This window comes from Panonychus citri, unplaced genomic scaffold (genome assembly GCF_014898815.1).
Source record: "Panonychus citri isolate SS breed McGregor unplaced genomic scaffold, ASM1489881v1 Contig00049, whole genome shotgun sequence".
Classification (NCBI taxonomy): Eukaryota; Metazoa; Arthropoda; class Arachnida; order Trombidiformes; family Tetranychidae; genus Panonychus; species Panonychus citri.
Window position 1 is genome coordinate 1,255,464 of NW_026515454.1, and position 13,599 is coordinate 1,269,062.

Here is a 13,599-nt window from a genome sequence, read left to right on the forward strand (position 1 = left end):
TGCTGTCGATTGAAGGTTAAATTTTTTGTCATTTGTGATGACGGAAGGTCAATTAAGGGGTTTACCATGATGATGATGATGATGATGAGAGGAAGAAGATGTTGATATTACCACACACAAACATAATCGATGCAATTACATCAGAATAGTAACAATTAGGCTTTGATTTTATTCCACATTCAGTGATCAACTTTTTTCCCTTCCAAGAAAGATAATCATTTGTCTGTCATCATTTGACCATCAATTTCAAATCAATCAAATTCACTAAGAAATCAACTGATAATCAATTAGATGGCCTACAATTAACATCAACCATCATCATCAACTTACAGGTCGAAAGTTAATATAATTAAATCAACGGAGAAACAATTTCAATCAAATCGTTTTACTTATTGATAAATTGTTTTCTAACTTTTTTTTTCCTGTCTTACAATTAACGAGTTACCTTAACAATCTGGTTAATTGTGATATTTTTCAATTAACCCGATTATTGGTTAATCATTAATAATCAACAACAACAAAGTCAATTGTTTGTCTTGACCCTTCACTTTCAATGGTCAGTTGGAAAGAGACACAACTCATTACATTAAATCATTTATCACTTTAATTCAATGACAATACAATCAAAGGAAAAACGTGAGAATCAACTTGTTGATTATTATCATTATTTTCCTACTGATTAATAACATTAGGAAATAACAGAGTGTTGGTCATCATTGGGTCAGTTTCCATTACCACAATGGAGGAAACTGGACATTCATTAGTCCATAACAAAAATATCAATGTTTCCATTCAACTCCTTTTACCTTGTAAGTGTCTCACTCGTTTTTAAGGTTTCACCAAACTAATTAAACATTTGACCATTAATACTAATCATTTTGGACAATATTGACACCCTACTGACACCCAAAAAGTGACCGGAAACAATGAGAAGGGAAAAAACAACAACAACCGTAACAATGATTAAGTTAATTACAGTATATCATAGGTCAGATATATTTATGGAGTTTTGGTTAACTCGAGATCAAATATCGAAGTTGTATCAACACTTATATTGAGAAAATTGAAAAGTTAAGAGAAAAATTTGTTCTAATTTAAAATGAACACTATTTTGACCACCAAGATTAAATTGTTATTTAAATTGGAATCACTTGAATATATATTTCTTCCTGTTCCCACTTAACTAACATTCAATTGATTGTTAAACAGGGAAGCAAAAATATTACCAAATGATTAGCATATTCAGCTAATAATAATACATATCATCATCATCGTCATTGTGATTATTACATATTATTAGCCAAGAGTAAAGGTAACATTTTAAAGATGACCTTAAGTGTAAAGGTAAAGGGAAGTAAAGAAAGTTACAGGTAACAAAACCGCTATCAAGACTTTTCTTACATTCACCTTAGATTGCTGATTGATCACCTAAGGGTCATTTCCAGAGAGAGAGAGAGAGAGAGAGAAATAAAGACAGACCGATCCCATCTTCATCTTTATCCTCATCATCTTTTTTTCCTTGTTGAGGTTCCCAGGTCACCCCGTTAACATAAGGACTTGACTGGTTTAATTTAATTCATAGGTCATCATTATCATCCAATTGTTGTTGTTGTTGGTGTTATAGTTTACAGGGAATCATCTTGGGAAAACTGTGAAGACAAGATAATAATAAGATCCTATGGTTAATATTCAGGGAGAGAGAGAGAGAGAGATGAACAATATTGTTCAGTTATTATCAATACTCACGGTGAGCAAATGATTATCATATCATTTCTATTTATGTAATAACATGTTTCATCTTTGCAACATTTCCTGATGATCATCACGGGACAAAAATGGATCATCTCTTTGTCGATAGAAAACTATGATCGATCGGTGATCATCTTCGTCCTAATCATCGGCCAGTAATCAGGTCTCTCAGTGATCATAACAGCAGTTATATTCATCTTCATCAGTTATTATCATCGTTATCGATTAAGGTTAATGTTATATTAGTTAAAGTTGATGAGAAGCTGAACAAAAATGATCTAATACCTTTTCTTTTTGTTTGCATCACTGCCAATTGATTGTGTTTATCATTTCAATGAGCGATTTAGCTTCCGATTAGATTGTAAACAAAGGATTTACATCGGAGGTAAAGGATGAACAAGACAAAGTGATCAGAGGTGAAAGGTTATGGTGGTGGGAGGTGAGGAAATGTGATGTAAAAGAGACAGAAGTTTCCATGTCGAACTGGGTCATCATCGGTCAGAAAGAAGAAAAAAAGGTGTTTTTATTGTTTTTTTTTATTTCGTCAATTTCTCTCTATCCATACTCACCCGCGTTCCGTACTTTACCTCATCAATACCACTTCCCCCTTCATAACTGGTAATGCAAAAGGTAAGATGGTTAATAACGTGCACAATTGGCGCGTGCCACGGACTGAAAAGCACGAGAGTGAGGGAGAAAAAAGCAGGAGGATAAGAGAGAGAGAGAGAGAGAGAAAGAGAGTGGCGAGTGGACTAAAGGTGACCAGTAACAAGGAGGAAAAGGGAGGTAAAGGGATGAAAGAGAGTTCGAGGTGAACCGTACATTTACCTCTCTCATTTTACTCTGTTAACCAAAAGAGTTTGAAGTCTGCAACATTTTAACTGTTTATCCTTTTCCTTGGGTTGACCTTTAACAATCTGATGACCTCGTGTGCCTGGTCATTGAGACACAATAATAACAAGAGAAAGACCAAGGAAAATACTCTTTCATTTGCTCTCGTTTTTTTTTTCTTGCAATGGTCATTGTATTTGTTGTCTGTCATTCTCGGTCCTTTCCTTTGGTCACTTGTAGAAACTGCAAAGAGAAAGAGAGAGAGAAAAAAACAATTTAACTTTCTTTTCCTAAGAGAAAACAAAAGATGTCATTTTCTTTTCGGTGGTCACCTTATACTCTCATTAACCAATTTATCTCTAAGAAAATGATGCGGCCACAAGAAGATAAAGAAGATAATCCAACAGAGACAATTAACATTCGAAGATATCAACTAAAAAAAGAGAGAAAATACTCAGTTAAACAAAAGAAAGAAAGAAAAAATGAAAGGTAAACCTTGTTTTCTTTTTTTGTTCTTTGGAGAGAAAAAAAGTTATTCGAAATTGCTTCGAGCCTTTTTGTAACCTTTGTGTTCCTTTTCAACCTGTTACATTTAAGAAAAAGAATTGAAAAGAGTGTAAAAATGTTCGAGCAAAACAAGTGACGAAAAAAAAGAATAAACTTTGTCTCTTTTCTCCTTTGATAATCTCAATTCTCTTTCACTTTAAAGAAGAAAATTCTATGAGAATGAAGGATAATACTTCCATTATCTTAATCCACCATCACCAATTGAATAGTTACAACGAAAAACGATTAACAATTAAAAGACAAGATAATAGTTGTTGGGAAAAATAATCCAAAAGTCTTGACTGTTCAAATGAATTATTAGTTAACTAATTACCTTAATCAGGGTTAGTCTTTTGAGTTAGAAAAAAAATAGTTAACAATATCTAAATTTACAGATGAATTAATCTGATGAATCCATTATGATGGAGGAGGTGGAGGTGGTTGATGATGGATACCGATAATATTATAACCATAGAGAGAGAGAGAGAGTGGATGAAGATGGGATGAGAAAGATGATAATGATGATAGCAAGAGACAATATTCTCACGGTTGATTGTTGATTGTTTGCATTATATTGTATTAATATTATATATATATGAATCACTTTGGTTCCTCCGTTTATTTAAATGGATCCAAATTTGGTAAGAGATTAAAGTTCACAGAAAAGGCAGAGATCTCATTGATATGGGCCATCGATTAACCTGTAATTAGCATAAAAAGATGATGATATTAATAATAAACAATAAGCAACAACAATTGATAAACTTCAGGTATGAAATTAAATTCAACGTACCGTTAAACAATAAGAGTAACAAACAAAATGATTAGCTGATGATTAAAAATGATCATCAGTAATTTAACAAAAAACGGAAACAATTTTAAGGTCTTTTTGTTTAGATGATGGTGATAATAGTATAAAATTAAACATCGTAATGATTGTAACAACAACTTCCGATTAATGTTTGCAAGTCTAATAATAATATGTAGATCAACAAAAACAACAACAACAATCAGATGAGTGTAACTGATGATGCAAACTAAAAATAATCAAAAGTAATCAGTAATTACATGGTCAAAGAAATTACCAAACATCATCAATATCATTAGTTAAAGTTTAACAATCAATGATTACATGACATTAGATTGATAATGTTTACCAGTTAACTACACACATCAAACAGATCTAATTATCTTCGTTGTCGTTTCCGTTTTTAAAGCCTTACATAAAGTAGTTCGGTAGCTTAAATAGACTGGACTGTCAAGCCTTTTCCCGTGGTTGTTGTTGTTGTTTTTTTTGGGGCACGTTCAAGAGATGATGAGGATGATGATGATAATCTTTAACATTAAACGTGTCTGATTGACCGTGTTAACCTTGCCTTTGACCTGTGGAAGAAACAAAAAAAAAATTATAATGTCGATCTGAAAGGTTAGGGAGATGATGTAGCTGTCCATTAAGTAGGATATTAGTAGTTACCTTTAGAAGGAGCCAACAACAACCAAATGGTCTTGGACATCATCTTATATTGATAATCATCATCATATTGATTGTGTGTAGTTGATTAGTTAACTAACTAACTACGAGAATCAACGATAACATTGTTGTTGTTGTGGTGTTGTTGCTGTTACTCTTGTGGTTCCTGTGGTTAGTGGGTTGAATCGTAGATGGATAATCAATGAACCTTTCAATTAGGAATCAAGCATCAAGATAATTAAGGCATAATAATAACAGGAGAAGGTATTAAAAAACTATATATAAGATAGAGATAGAGAAAGATAATAAGGAGAAGATAAATATTAAGAAGATGGTGATTATGATAGGGAAAAGAGTAGATATAGAAAAAGTAGATGATGATGATGAGCAAAGAACAGCATTTGGATAACGGCAAGATAATAATGTTAAAATTCACAGAGCGAATCAACATCATCATCATCATCATCATTTTCTAATAAACATTTGAGAGAGAGAGAAAAAAAAACGAACAAGATGAGGAGAAAACAACAGGTTTCCTTTGGTGTGGTGGTGATGGTGGTGATCTTGGGGTGGAGTGGAAGAGATAATGTTGAAAATGGTTAATTTGTTTCTCCAAATTTACCTATGGTTAACCTTTTGCCACGCGAATCCAAAGTATCCATTTATTATGTGTATCCAATCATTAAACATTCAAAGTTACCAATTAACAAGAGTTTCATCACAAGAGAAAAAATCAATTTAAAGAAGTAAAAAAAATAAAACCTAAATTGTAATTGGAAAGTTGATCATCATCATCATCATCATCATGTATTATTACATTAGTACATTAACTAGATTAACATGGAGTAAAACATAGTAACAATTTACCGAAGAAAAAGAAAACCATCTAAAATAATTAAACTAAAAGAGATTAAATTAACTGAGGAGAGAAAAAAAACAAATTCTAATTAAGAGAACATATGATTTTCTATAGTTCAAAATGTCCGCCATCAACTATTCTAAAGTTTAACTAACCCTTTGTGGTTATTTTTGTCTCCGTTTGTTAATTGTGATTGTGTTTTGATTTCTTTTTGTTTTTGGAACAATTGATTAGTTTTTTTTTGTTCTTTTCTATTTCAATGATTGATTTAATCAACAGATGATTGGAAATGTTTTAATATCAAGAGAGTAATGAAAAGATATTTGCTTAACATAAAAGGTAAGGTCTCTCTCTTTGTTTTTTGCTTCATCATCTTCAATATGTTAACATGTATACTTAATGTTGTTTACTCTTTGGAAACAATTTACTGTTTTAATCCAGGTTAATCTATTTGGGATAATTAACCGATTACACTGGAAACAATATGTTCGGGATTGTACCACAGGAGAAACAAAAGTAAAGAAGTGTTGATATCACAACGTTAACATTAACTTATCATCTCTACAATTTTGTCTCAGTTTTAATGATTGACTTTTGTTTTTATTCTATTCTATTAATAATTTTTATTTTATTTTTCTCTTTTTCTGTTTCTTTGTTTCTCTTCTTCTCGCAGGCTAATCATGAGATCAATTTTTGGAATATTCTTTGGAGAGAATACTATGGTTTCTTGTGAAATGAATGTTATAATTCACACGATAAATTGGTAACCATTGAAGCTTAACATTCACACACATCCAATAGTTACAGTTATTGGAGGTGAAAACAAAACTAGGAGAATATGAAGAAAAAACAATAACAATCCACCAATGGAGTTGATGAATTTTAATATTACAACAATTTAATCATGTGTTGATATGTATCGAGATTAAAAGGGAAACCATTAAGTCTCGTAATTCAGGACCATAACAGATAGTAACTTACACACGGGAAAAAAAGGCCAACAACAATTAGAGAGACTGTAAAAATTAATCAAATTGTTTGTGTGTGTGTGTGTGTGTGTGTAGTTTAAGTGTATTATTATTAACCTGTATTGACTAATTAACTAACCAGTGCCCTGATTGTTCCAGGTGAAATTATTTACCTGCAGCAATAATGATAATAATTTTTGACACTTTACACTCGCAGTGAACACAATGTTGTCGTAGTGACTGTAGTCAAGGATAATCATCATGGTGATAAACAAAAGCAGCAGAAGGAGAAACAACAACAACAATAACAAGGACAAGAACAGTTGATTTTAACTGTTGATGATTAAAAAATAAAGACATGGTAATAAAGTTAATCTACTAACTACAGTTGGCATTCTGGATAATGATGATTAGGATAAAACAGTAATCAGAACGTGTCGCCAGTTGATAAACCTGTTGATTGTGTGTGCATATGTTAATTGTTGCCTTCGATGATCAAGTTAGTATATTTAAAATTTTCACATGTCGTTCTCATCATTATCCTCACCATCATCTTATTTCATGATAATAATTATTAGTTATTATTACATTTAATTTCAATTTTGTTTGGATGATGATGATGATAACTTTTCATCTTTGCAGTTTCAAACACTGAAAACAAAATCAACACATTTTCAATCTTCCATTTGCTTTTTGAGACTTTTTCTTGTGGCTTGCTAATTGTTTTTTCCTAAATTATCAAGCAGGTTTTTACTCTTGATTATGATTATGGTGATGATGATGATGATGATGATGATGATAGTCTTTTTGTCTTCAAGGTTGTTGTGTTGTTACAAATAACCTTCCCTGATCCCTTGATACTCAACCTTAAGATTTTGTCCCTCTAAAAGTCAACCTGTTGCTTTGCAATGTTAATCATGGTTATCATTGAATTGATCGCTGTCCTTTACATTCAATTGTTAATTACCCACATTAATGAGTATTTAAGTGTCACTGAATTAGCTTTTGTTGCGTTATCTGTATTAATGATGCATAAAATTAATAATATTTATCATAATGATGATTTACCTTTTTCTCACCTGTCTTTTCAATCTGATTCATTTTCAGTTTGATTAAGATTGATTTGGTTCAATTTTTCATTATATTGAAATCTACTAATTATTACTTAATTGTAACAGATTTTCATTGAAATTTGATAGTATTTATTATAATATTATTGAGTTTCATTGAAAAAATTTTCCTTCTAATTTCTGATCTTAAACGATAATTGAAATGCAAAAGGTTTTTTTTTCTTTCTTCAACAAGTGCAACAATTTATGATCAAATTGTTGCAATTAAAATGCTTTAATTGCTTGTACATTTGGTGTAATATCGAAGGAAAAGTTTTTCGATTGAAAAAACGACTTTTCTTGCAGAAAATGATGAAGATTAAGTTAAGAACGATGATGATGAACGTATTGGGATGATGACAAAGATGAAGAATATGCATAAATGTAAGGGAGAGAAATCGAAGATGATAATTCTAGAGGGAAAGGGGAACAAAGGGGGATCCGACGGAAGGATAGAGGACAAGATGATGGAAAAGAAAGAGAAAGAGAAAGAGAGAGAATTGAAGAAAGGGGAAAAATTGGGAGGAGGAAAGAGGGTGAACCGTTTATGAGTCCACAGTGGAAAAGGTTAGCATCTGCCTTTACATTGATCAGTTATCATTGGTTTTGCTCACTCAGGCCACTTTATCCCTATGGCTTCTTACTCTCTCTCTCTCCTTATCATCTTCGTCTTCTCTTTCTATCTTCTCTTTCTTTCACCTGCCCGACCAAAGATGAAGATGAAAACGAGCCACGAGTTAGGGCGGTAATAGAGTGAGAGCAGAGTAAAGAGAGAGAGAGAGAGAGAGAGAGAGAGAGAGAGAGATGATAAGGAAGATAGGCAGAGAGAAGAGAAAGAGAGGAGGGTGGATGATAAGAAAGACTCTTTCTTTTCTCCCTTACGATCGACGGTAAGTTAGTAGTTATTGGTATGAAGGTTACATCGACCGATCAGTTTACCTTTGAACCGAGTCGAGTTAACATCGAACAGAAAGTTTTCAGTTTTTTTTTTCATTCTGTTTTTTTCTCCATCATCTTTGATCATCCTCATCATTTTCATCATTCCAACCATCATATCAACATCTCCTCTCAATGTGCCAGTAAACTAATTCACCAACTAATCAACTATCAAATTTTAAATTGTTAGTGTTTAATTGTGAATCTTTTCATCTAAATTAATTGTTATTCCTAAACTAACATAACATTGGAAACTAACCAAAAAAAGCAAAACAATTTTAATTGTTGTGATTTATGAAAAACTGTGAATTGTGATTTAACTCAACAATCAACTGTTAATCAACGGTGTGCCATTATAAAGTTGCCATATATTAATACAATTAATCAATTTAATCAAGTCAAAGATGCCTCGTAGTTTTTTAATTAAAAAATCAACCAACCAAACAACAACAACGACCACATCATCAACCACAACAGCAATTAACGATGATTGTCAGAATGAAAATTACAATTACAATAGCAATGGTTAGTATTACATATTACACAATTTAATTAACAATTAAATCCTCTAATTGTAAGCAATTTAAGTTAATCAAACCTGATTGATTATAATCGCAAATGAAAGTGAATCTAAAAAGCGATCATCTTAATTTTCATCTTAATTATAATGAAACTTTGCTTAAACTAGGAAATCATGTTAGTAGATCATTGATCCTTAATCATCTTCATCTTCTTCCTCATCATTTCACAAGATGATGATGAAAATGATGAAGATGATTATGATGATAATAAAGGAAGCTACTAAATTGTTACCTTGTAAACCGGTTTAGTGGAAAACAATTTAGAGCCAACGATCAATATAAATAACAACAAGTCAATGAGTTTTGTTGTGTTGTTGATGATGATGATGCTTTTATCATCATCTTCTCTGCAATTCTAGTTACTTTTCATCTTCTTATTATCTTCCTCTTACTGAATTCTCAGAACAATTAACTGAACCTCCAAAAAAACAATTCGAGTCCAATGTTAACTGTAATAATAATAATCTCTCTCAGTTGTAACTCGGCTTAAAGGAAACTGGTTTCTTTTTATATTACATTATATTCACATTGCATAACCGTTTGTTGTTTAGTACCAATCTTTTAACGTTATTATTATCATTTACCTTGTATATTATTATTATTACCTGTTCTAGAACTGTTATTTATTATATTAACCATGAAAATGAAGTGCACAGGTAAACACATTAGTTTATTTTGTTGTTGTTGTTGAGATTGAAAAGTAACTTAAACTATTGATTATCTGAACTTTGTTGTTGTTATTTTTTCAATTTCAATTGTAAATCAGTTGGTGGTTAAAGGTTAATTTTGCTTGATCAACATTATCAACTGGAAAATGATTCAATCGTAACGAAAGTTAAATTGATTCTAATTGTTTTCTATCATGATGATGACGATAATTTGTCTTTCATTGACTTTCGGTCAAAATGATCTCTCTCTCTCTATGGGAAAAGGTTAGTTTTTCGTAGTTGTTGTTGAGATAATTTTGTCTTTTATTTTACTTTTGACCTTTTCCCTCCTTGACCTAGAGATGGATTAGATTATTATTTTACTGGACTAACCAAATCACCTTTCAGGTCATTTGATAATAGAACCGGTTCTGAACTTTTCTACCATTTCGATGGCTCTGTTACATTGTCGTTTCTTTATCTTTTCATTTGACCTAATCAAATGGTGACCCTTCTCATCTTTTCATCCTCATCCTCTCTCTTTCTCTCTTTAATTGGAAGACAATTAATTATATCTTCGTCTTTTTCTTGTTGTTTTTTTTTAATTCTTTAGTTCCATTTGATTTGAGTACGAAAAGTCGTAAATCTGAACATTCTGAATCTCTAGCAACCTCTGGATCTTCTGGATCATCTTTATCATCCCTTTCATCGTTATCTTCATTATCTTCCGCTGATGGTCATCATTCTGGTCACTTGAATGGATCATCTTCACCTTCCACCTTGACACCTCCTCCTGCCATCACTGCTAAGACAGTTTATCCTTCAACATCATCATCATTTCAATCTGGTGCTGGTGTTTCAGGCTCTGGTTCCCCTCGAGGGGCATTCATAGCATCCTCATCAAGTCTACCCACCAAAGCGGCATTAGCACCTTTGGAACCACTTAATATTAATAATGAACCTGATCAGATTCCCTGGTCACTGTCCGTTAAATCAACGACATCATCTTCCGCATCCGCTTCTCATCATTTACCTCTTCATCCTCATGCAGTTTTTTCAACTCTTTACACACCTCGAGATGCTCATTACCTTTCTAATCATCAACCTCTTGCTAATTATCATCATCATCCTTCACATATACCTTCAGCTCATCATACTGCCGCTCATCATCATCCTGTTTATCATCATTCATCATCACCTTCAAGTCCATCTTACCTAATCTCACCACCTCGAACACCTTATTCACGAGCCGCTTTATCATCCCCACCGTTACCACTTACATCTCACTCTCATCATCCTTATCATCATCGTCGCTATGGATCATCTTCATTAGTCTCAACTCTTCACCGATCTGATTCATGCTCATCAGCTGACCTTCATTCACCCAGAGACTCTGAAGAAGATGAGCCCTCCCACCATCATATTCATCATCATCATCATCACTCACAACACCGACATCAACGTACTTTAGTATTAGCACCAATTTCATCTGCTCGAAGTGGATCAGCATCATTCTTACATTCCCCGGTCAACACTGCTTCCAATGATGAACAAGACACACCCGATTTATCCTCATCTTCATCTCTCTCATCAGCATCATCTCTTTCATCAACACACTCACACTCCTCGAAACTTTCCTCATCAGGTCAACTGAAAACCTCTTCCTCTTCCTCGTTCGATGATAAATGTTCAATAAGACCATTAAAGATGCGGAAAAACGAGACTGGTTCCCCACAACCGATAACATTTTCCTCATCCTGTTTATCATCATCTTCACCTAATGAAAATATTTCCCCACGATCACCAACCCCAAACACCAACAAATCCTCAACATTAACGGTAAATAAAAACGCAACCACCTCCTCTTCAAATTCAACAACAACCCCGCCATCAAATTCAGCACCTCGATACCAATGTCCCGATTGTAAGAAAAGCTATTCAACCTGTTCGGGTTTAACTAAACACCAAGAATTTCACTGTTCAACTCAGACCAAAAAGTCATTCTCATGTAAATCGTGCGACAAAGTTTATCATTCCCTTGGTGCCCTTAAAATGCACATACGAACCCACACTTTACCCTGTAAGTGTACCCAATGTGGTAAAGCCTTTTCCCGTCCCTGGCTACTTCAAGGTCACATGAGAACCCACACCGGTGAGAAACCCTTTGCCTGTACCCAGTGTGGCCGTAAATTTGCCGACAGGTCAAACCTTCGTGCCCACTTTCAGACCCATTCTGATGTTAAAAAATACGGTTGCAAGGCTTGTGGTAAAACCTTTAGCCGAATGTCACTTTTAACCAAACATCAAGATAACGGGTGTCCAAGTAAAAGCCTTAATCCTTCATCATCATCAACCACAACACCAACCTTATCTTCATCATCATCAGTATCATCGGTATCATCTTTATCATCTCTATCATCTGTATCTTCATCTGCATCATCACCAAACAAAACTATCAACAAATAACTTTTTACCAATTGTAACAATCACAATTATTATTAACTTAATTGTTATATTATATACATAATATTATTATCCTGGCCTTTAATTATCCAATTGGATGATTTAATTCAGCTCCAATTCATTAACATTCCGGTTGATTCAATTGTTGACAAACTTTGGTACTAACAATTAACTTGCTAATTGTTTTTTTACCAATCGTATTAATAACAACATTTGATCATCAGACTTACAATTAACTAATCATATTAATATTATTATATTATTAATAATCTTCCCACCAATCGATCATGTTAATTGTTTCAATCTAATAATCGTTTAATCAATTGGGAAGATTTGCAACAATTAATTAAGAGAAACAAGAAAACAATTAATTGATTACAATTAACTCTTCTCGAAGAAAAAGCAACATAATTGTTATTAATTATTACTAATTAATTAATTATTATCTCCCCCTCTCTATATTATGTAAATAATCATCAACAATTAACAACAATTAAGTCGAGTCACAAAAATTGAATAACATTCACATTCAAACAATTAAGTTAATCACTTCAATCATGATCATATTAATAACATTGTTAATCTTGAATTTATTTTCTACAATCAACTTAATCATAATCAGAGCACAATTAACTGTTTTTAATTTAAATCACTTTGCCCCTGAACAAAAAAAAACTAGTCTGATAATATCAATTAACGATCATAATAATTAATTAATTGCATCACAATCAACTTAATTTCCCTTACACAATGTAACTTTCATTTTAATTTCCTTCTCATTTAAGATAAACCTTAATTATCAACAATTAACTTTTAATTTACTTTCTATATTTTACTTAATCATTAGAAGTTTTTTTTTTGCAAACAATTAACTTTCTAATCACAGTGACAATTGAACAACAATTAACCAAACCACTGAAAGTGAATTCAAACTGTGCCATTTCAATACTCGCTAATTGTTTGATACCAATTGGATTAAATTAATTAATCCAATGATTATTGTCCAAATTAAATCACAATTAGTATTTTTTGCTCCTTCCACAATTTAATCAATTGTAAATAAATCATCAAATGTATAAAAATTGATCGTCACAAGAAAAATTATTATCAACAAATCACATCAATAAACAAAACATTCAAATCACAATTAAATTGTCTCAATTATTATTATTTGATAATCAAATTAATTTTCAAGGTAAAAAATAACAATCATCAAGTTAATCCCAAAGTAATCAGATTGGATTAATGATCAAGATGAGTTATAATCATGACATTATCTTAATCATCACAATCAATATTAACCTTGTATTATGTTGAACGTGCTAATAAATTAAATGTGAACGTGCCTATAACACGTGTCACCTTAATTGTGTTTAAATTGTTATCATGATTAACCATTAGCACCATAAGCGTAGGTCATTTAATCATAATAATAAAGG

At 32.2% G+C, this 13,599-nt stretch overlaps 1 protein-coding gene and 1 long non-coding RNA gene across 22 annotated transcripts; one reads left to right on the forward strand and one right to left on the reverse strand.

Moving 5' to 3' along the window:
* Positions 1 to 972: 972 nt before the first annotated feature.
* Positions 973 to 5,456, reverse strand: LOC128385391 (uncharacterized). 20 transcript variants are annotated; one of them, XR_008324701.1, is made up of 9 exons: positions 4,601 to 5,456; positions 3,920 to 4,509; positions 3,674 to 3,827; positions 3,461 to 3,531; positions 3,076 to 3,163; positions 2,913 to 3,013; positions 2,578 to 2,823; positions 1,747 to 2,421; positions 973 to 1,649 (listed from the first exon to the last, which is right to left on the reverse strand). It is a non-coding gene; the product is annotated as an uncharacterized LOC128385391 (long non-coding RNA). The 20 variants fall into 20 exon arrangements; XR_008324702.1 differs by having other exon boundaries at positions 3,076 to 3,827; positions 4,601 to 4,872; positions 5,220 to 5,456; XR_008324692.1 differs by having other exon boundaries at positions 3,076 to 3,827; positions 4,601 to 4,872; positions 5,108 to 5,456.
* Positions 5,457 to 5,655: 199 nt separating this feature from the next.
* Positions 5,656 to 13,306, forward strand: LOC128385390 (serine-rich adhesin for platelets-like). Of its 2 annotated transcripts, XM_053344248.1 has the most exons (5): positions 5,656 to 5,795; positions 5,898 to 5,972; positions 6,130 to 6,923; positions 7,171 to 8,994; positions 10,311 to 13,306. In XM_053344248.1, the coding sequence occupies exons 4-5, from the start codon at positions 8,874 to 8,876 to the stop codon at positions 12,161 to 12,163; spliced, it is 1,974 nt and encodes a 657-aa protein (XP_053200223.1). In that variant the 5' UTR covers positions 5,656 to 5,795; positions 5,898 to 5,972; positions 6,130 to 6,923; positions 7,171 to 8,873; the 3' UTR covers positions 12,164 to 13,306. The 2 variants fall into 2 exon arrangements, 1 of the variants encoding a protein (XP_053200223.1); XR_008324689.1 differs by lacking the exon at positions 7,171 to 8,994 and having other exon boundaries at positions 10,311 to 10,450.
* Positions 13,307 to 13,599: the final 293 nt, after the last annotated feature.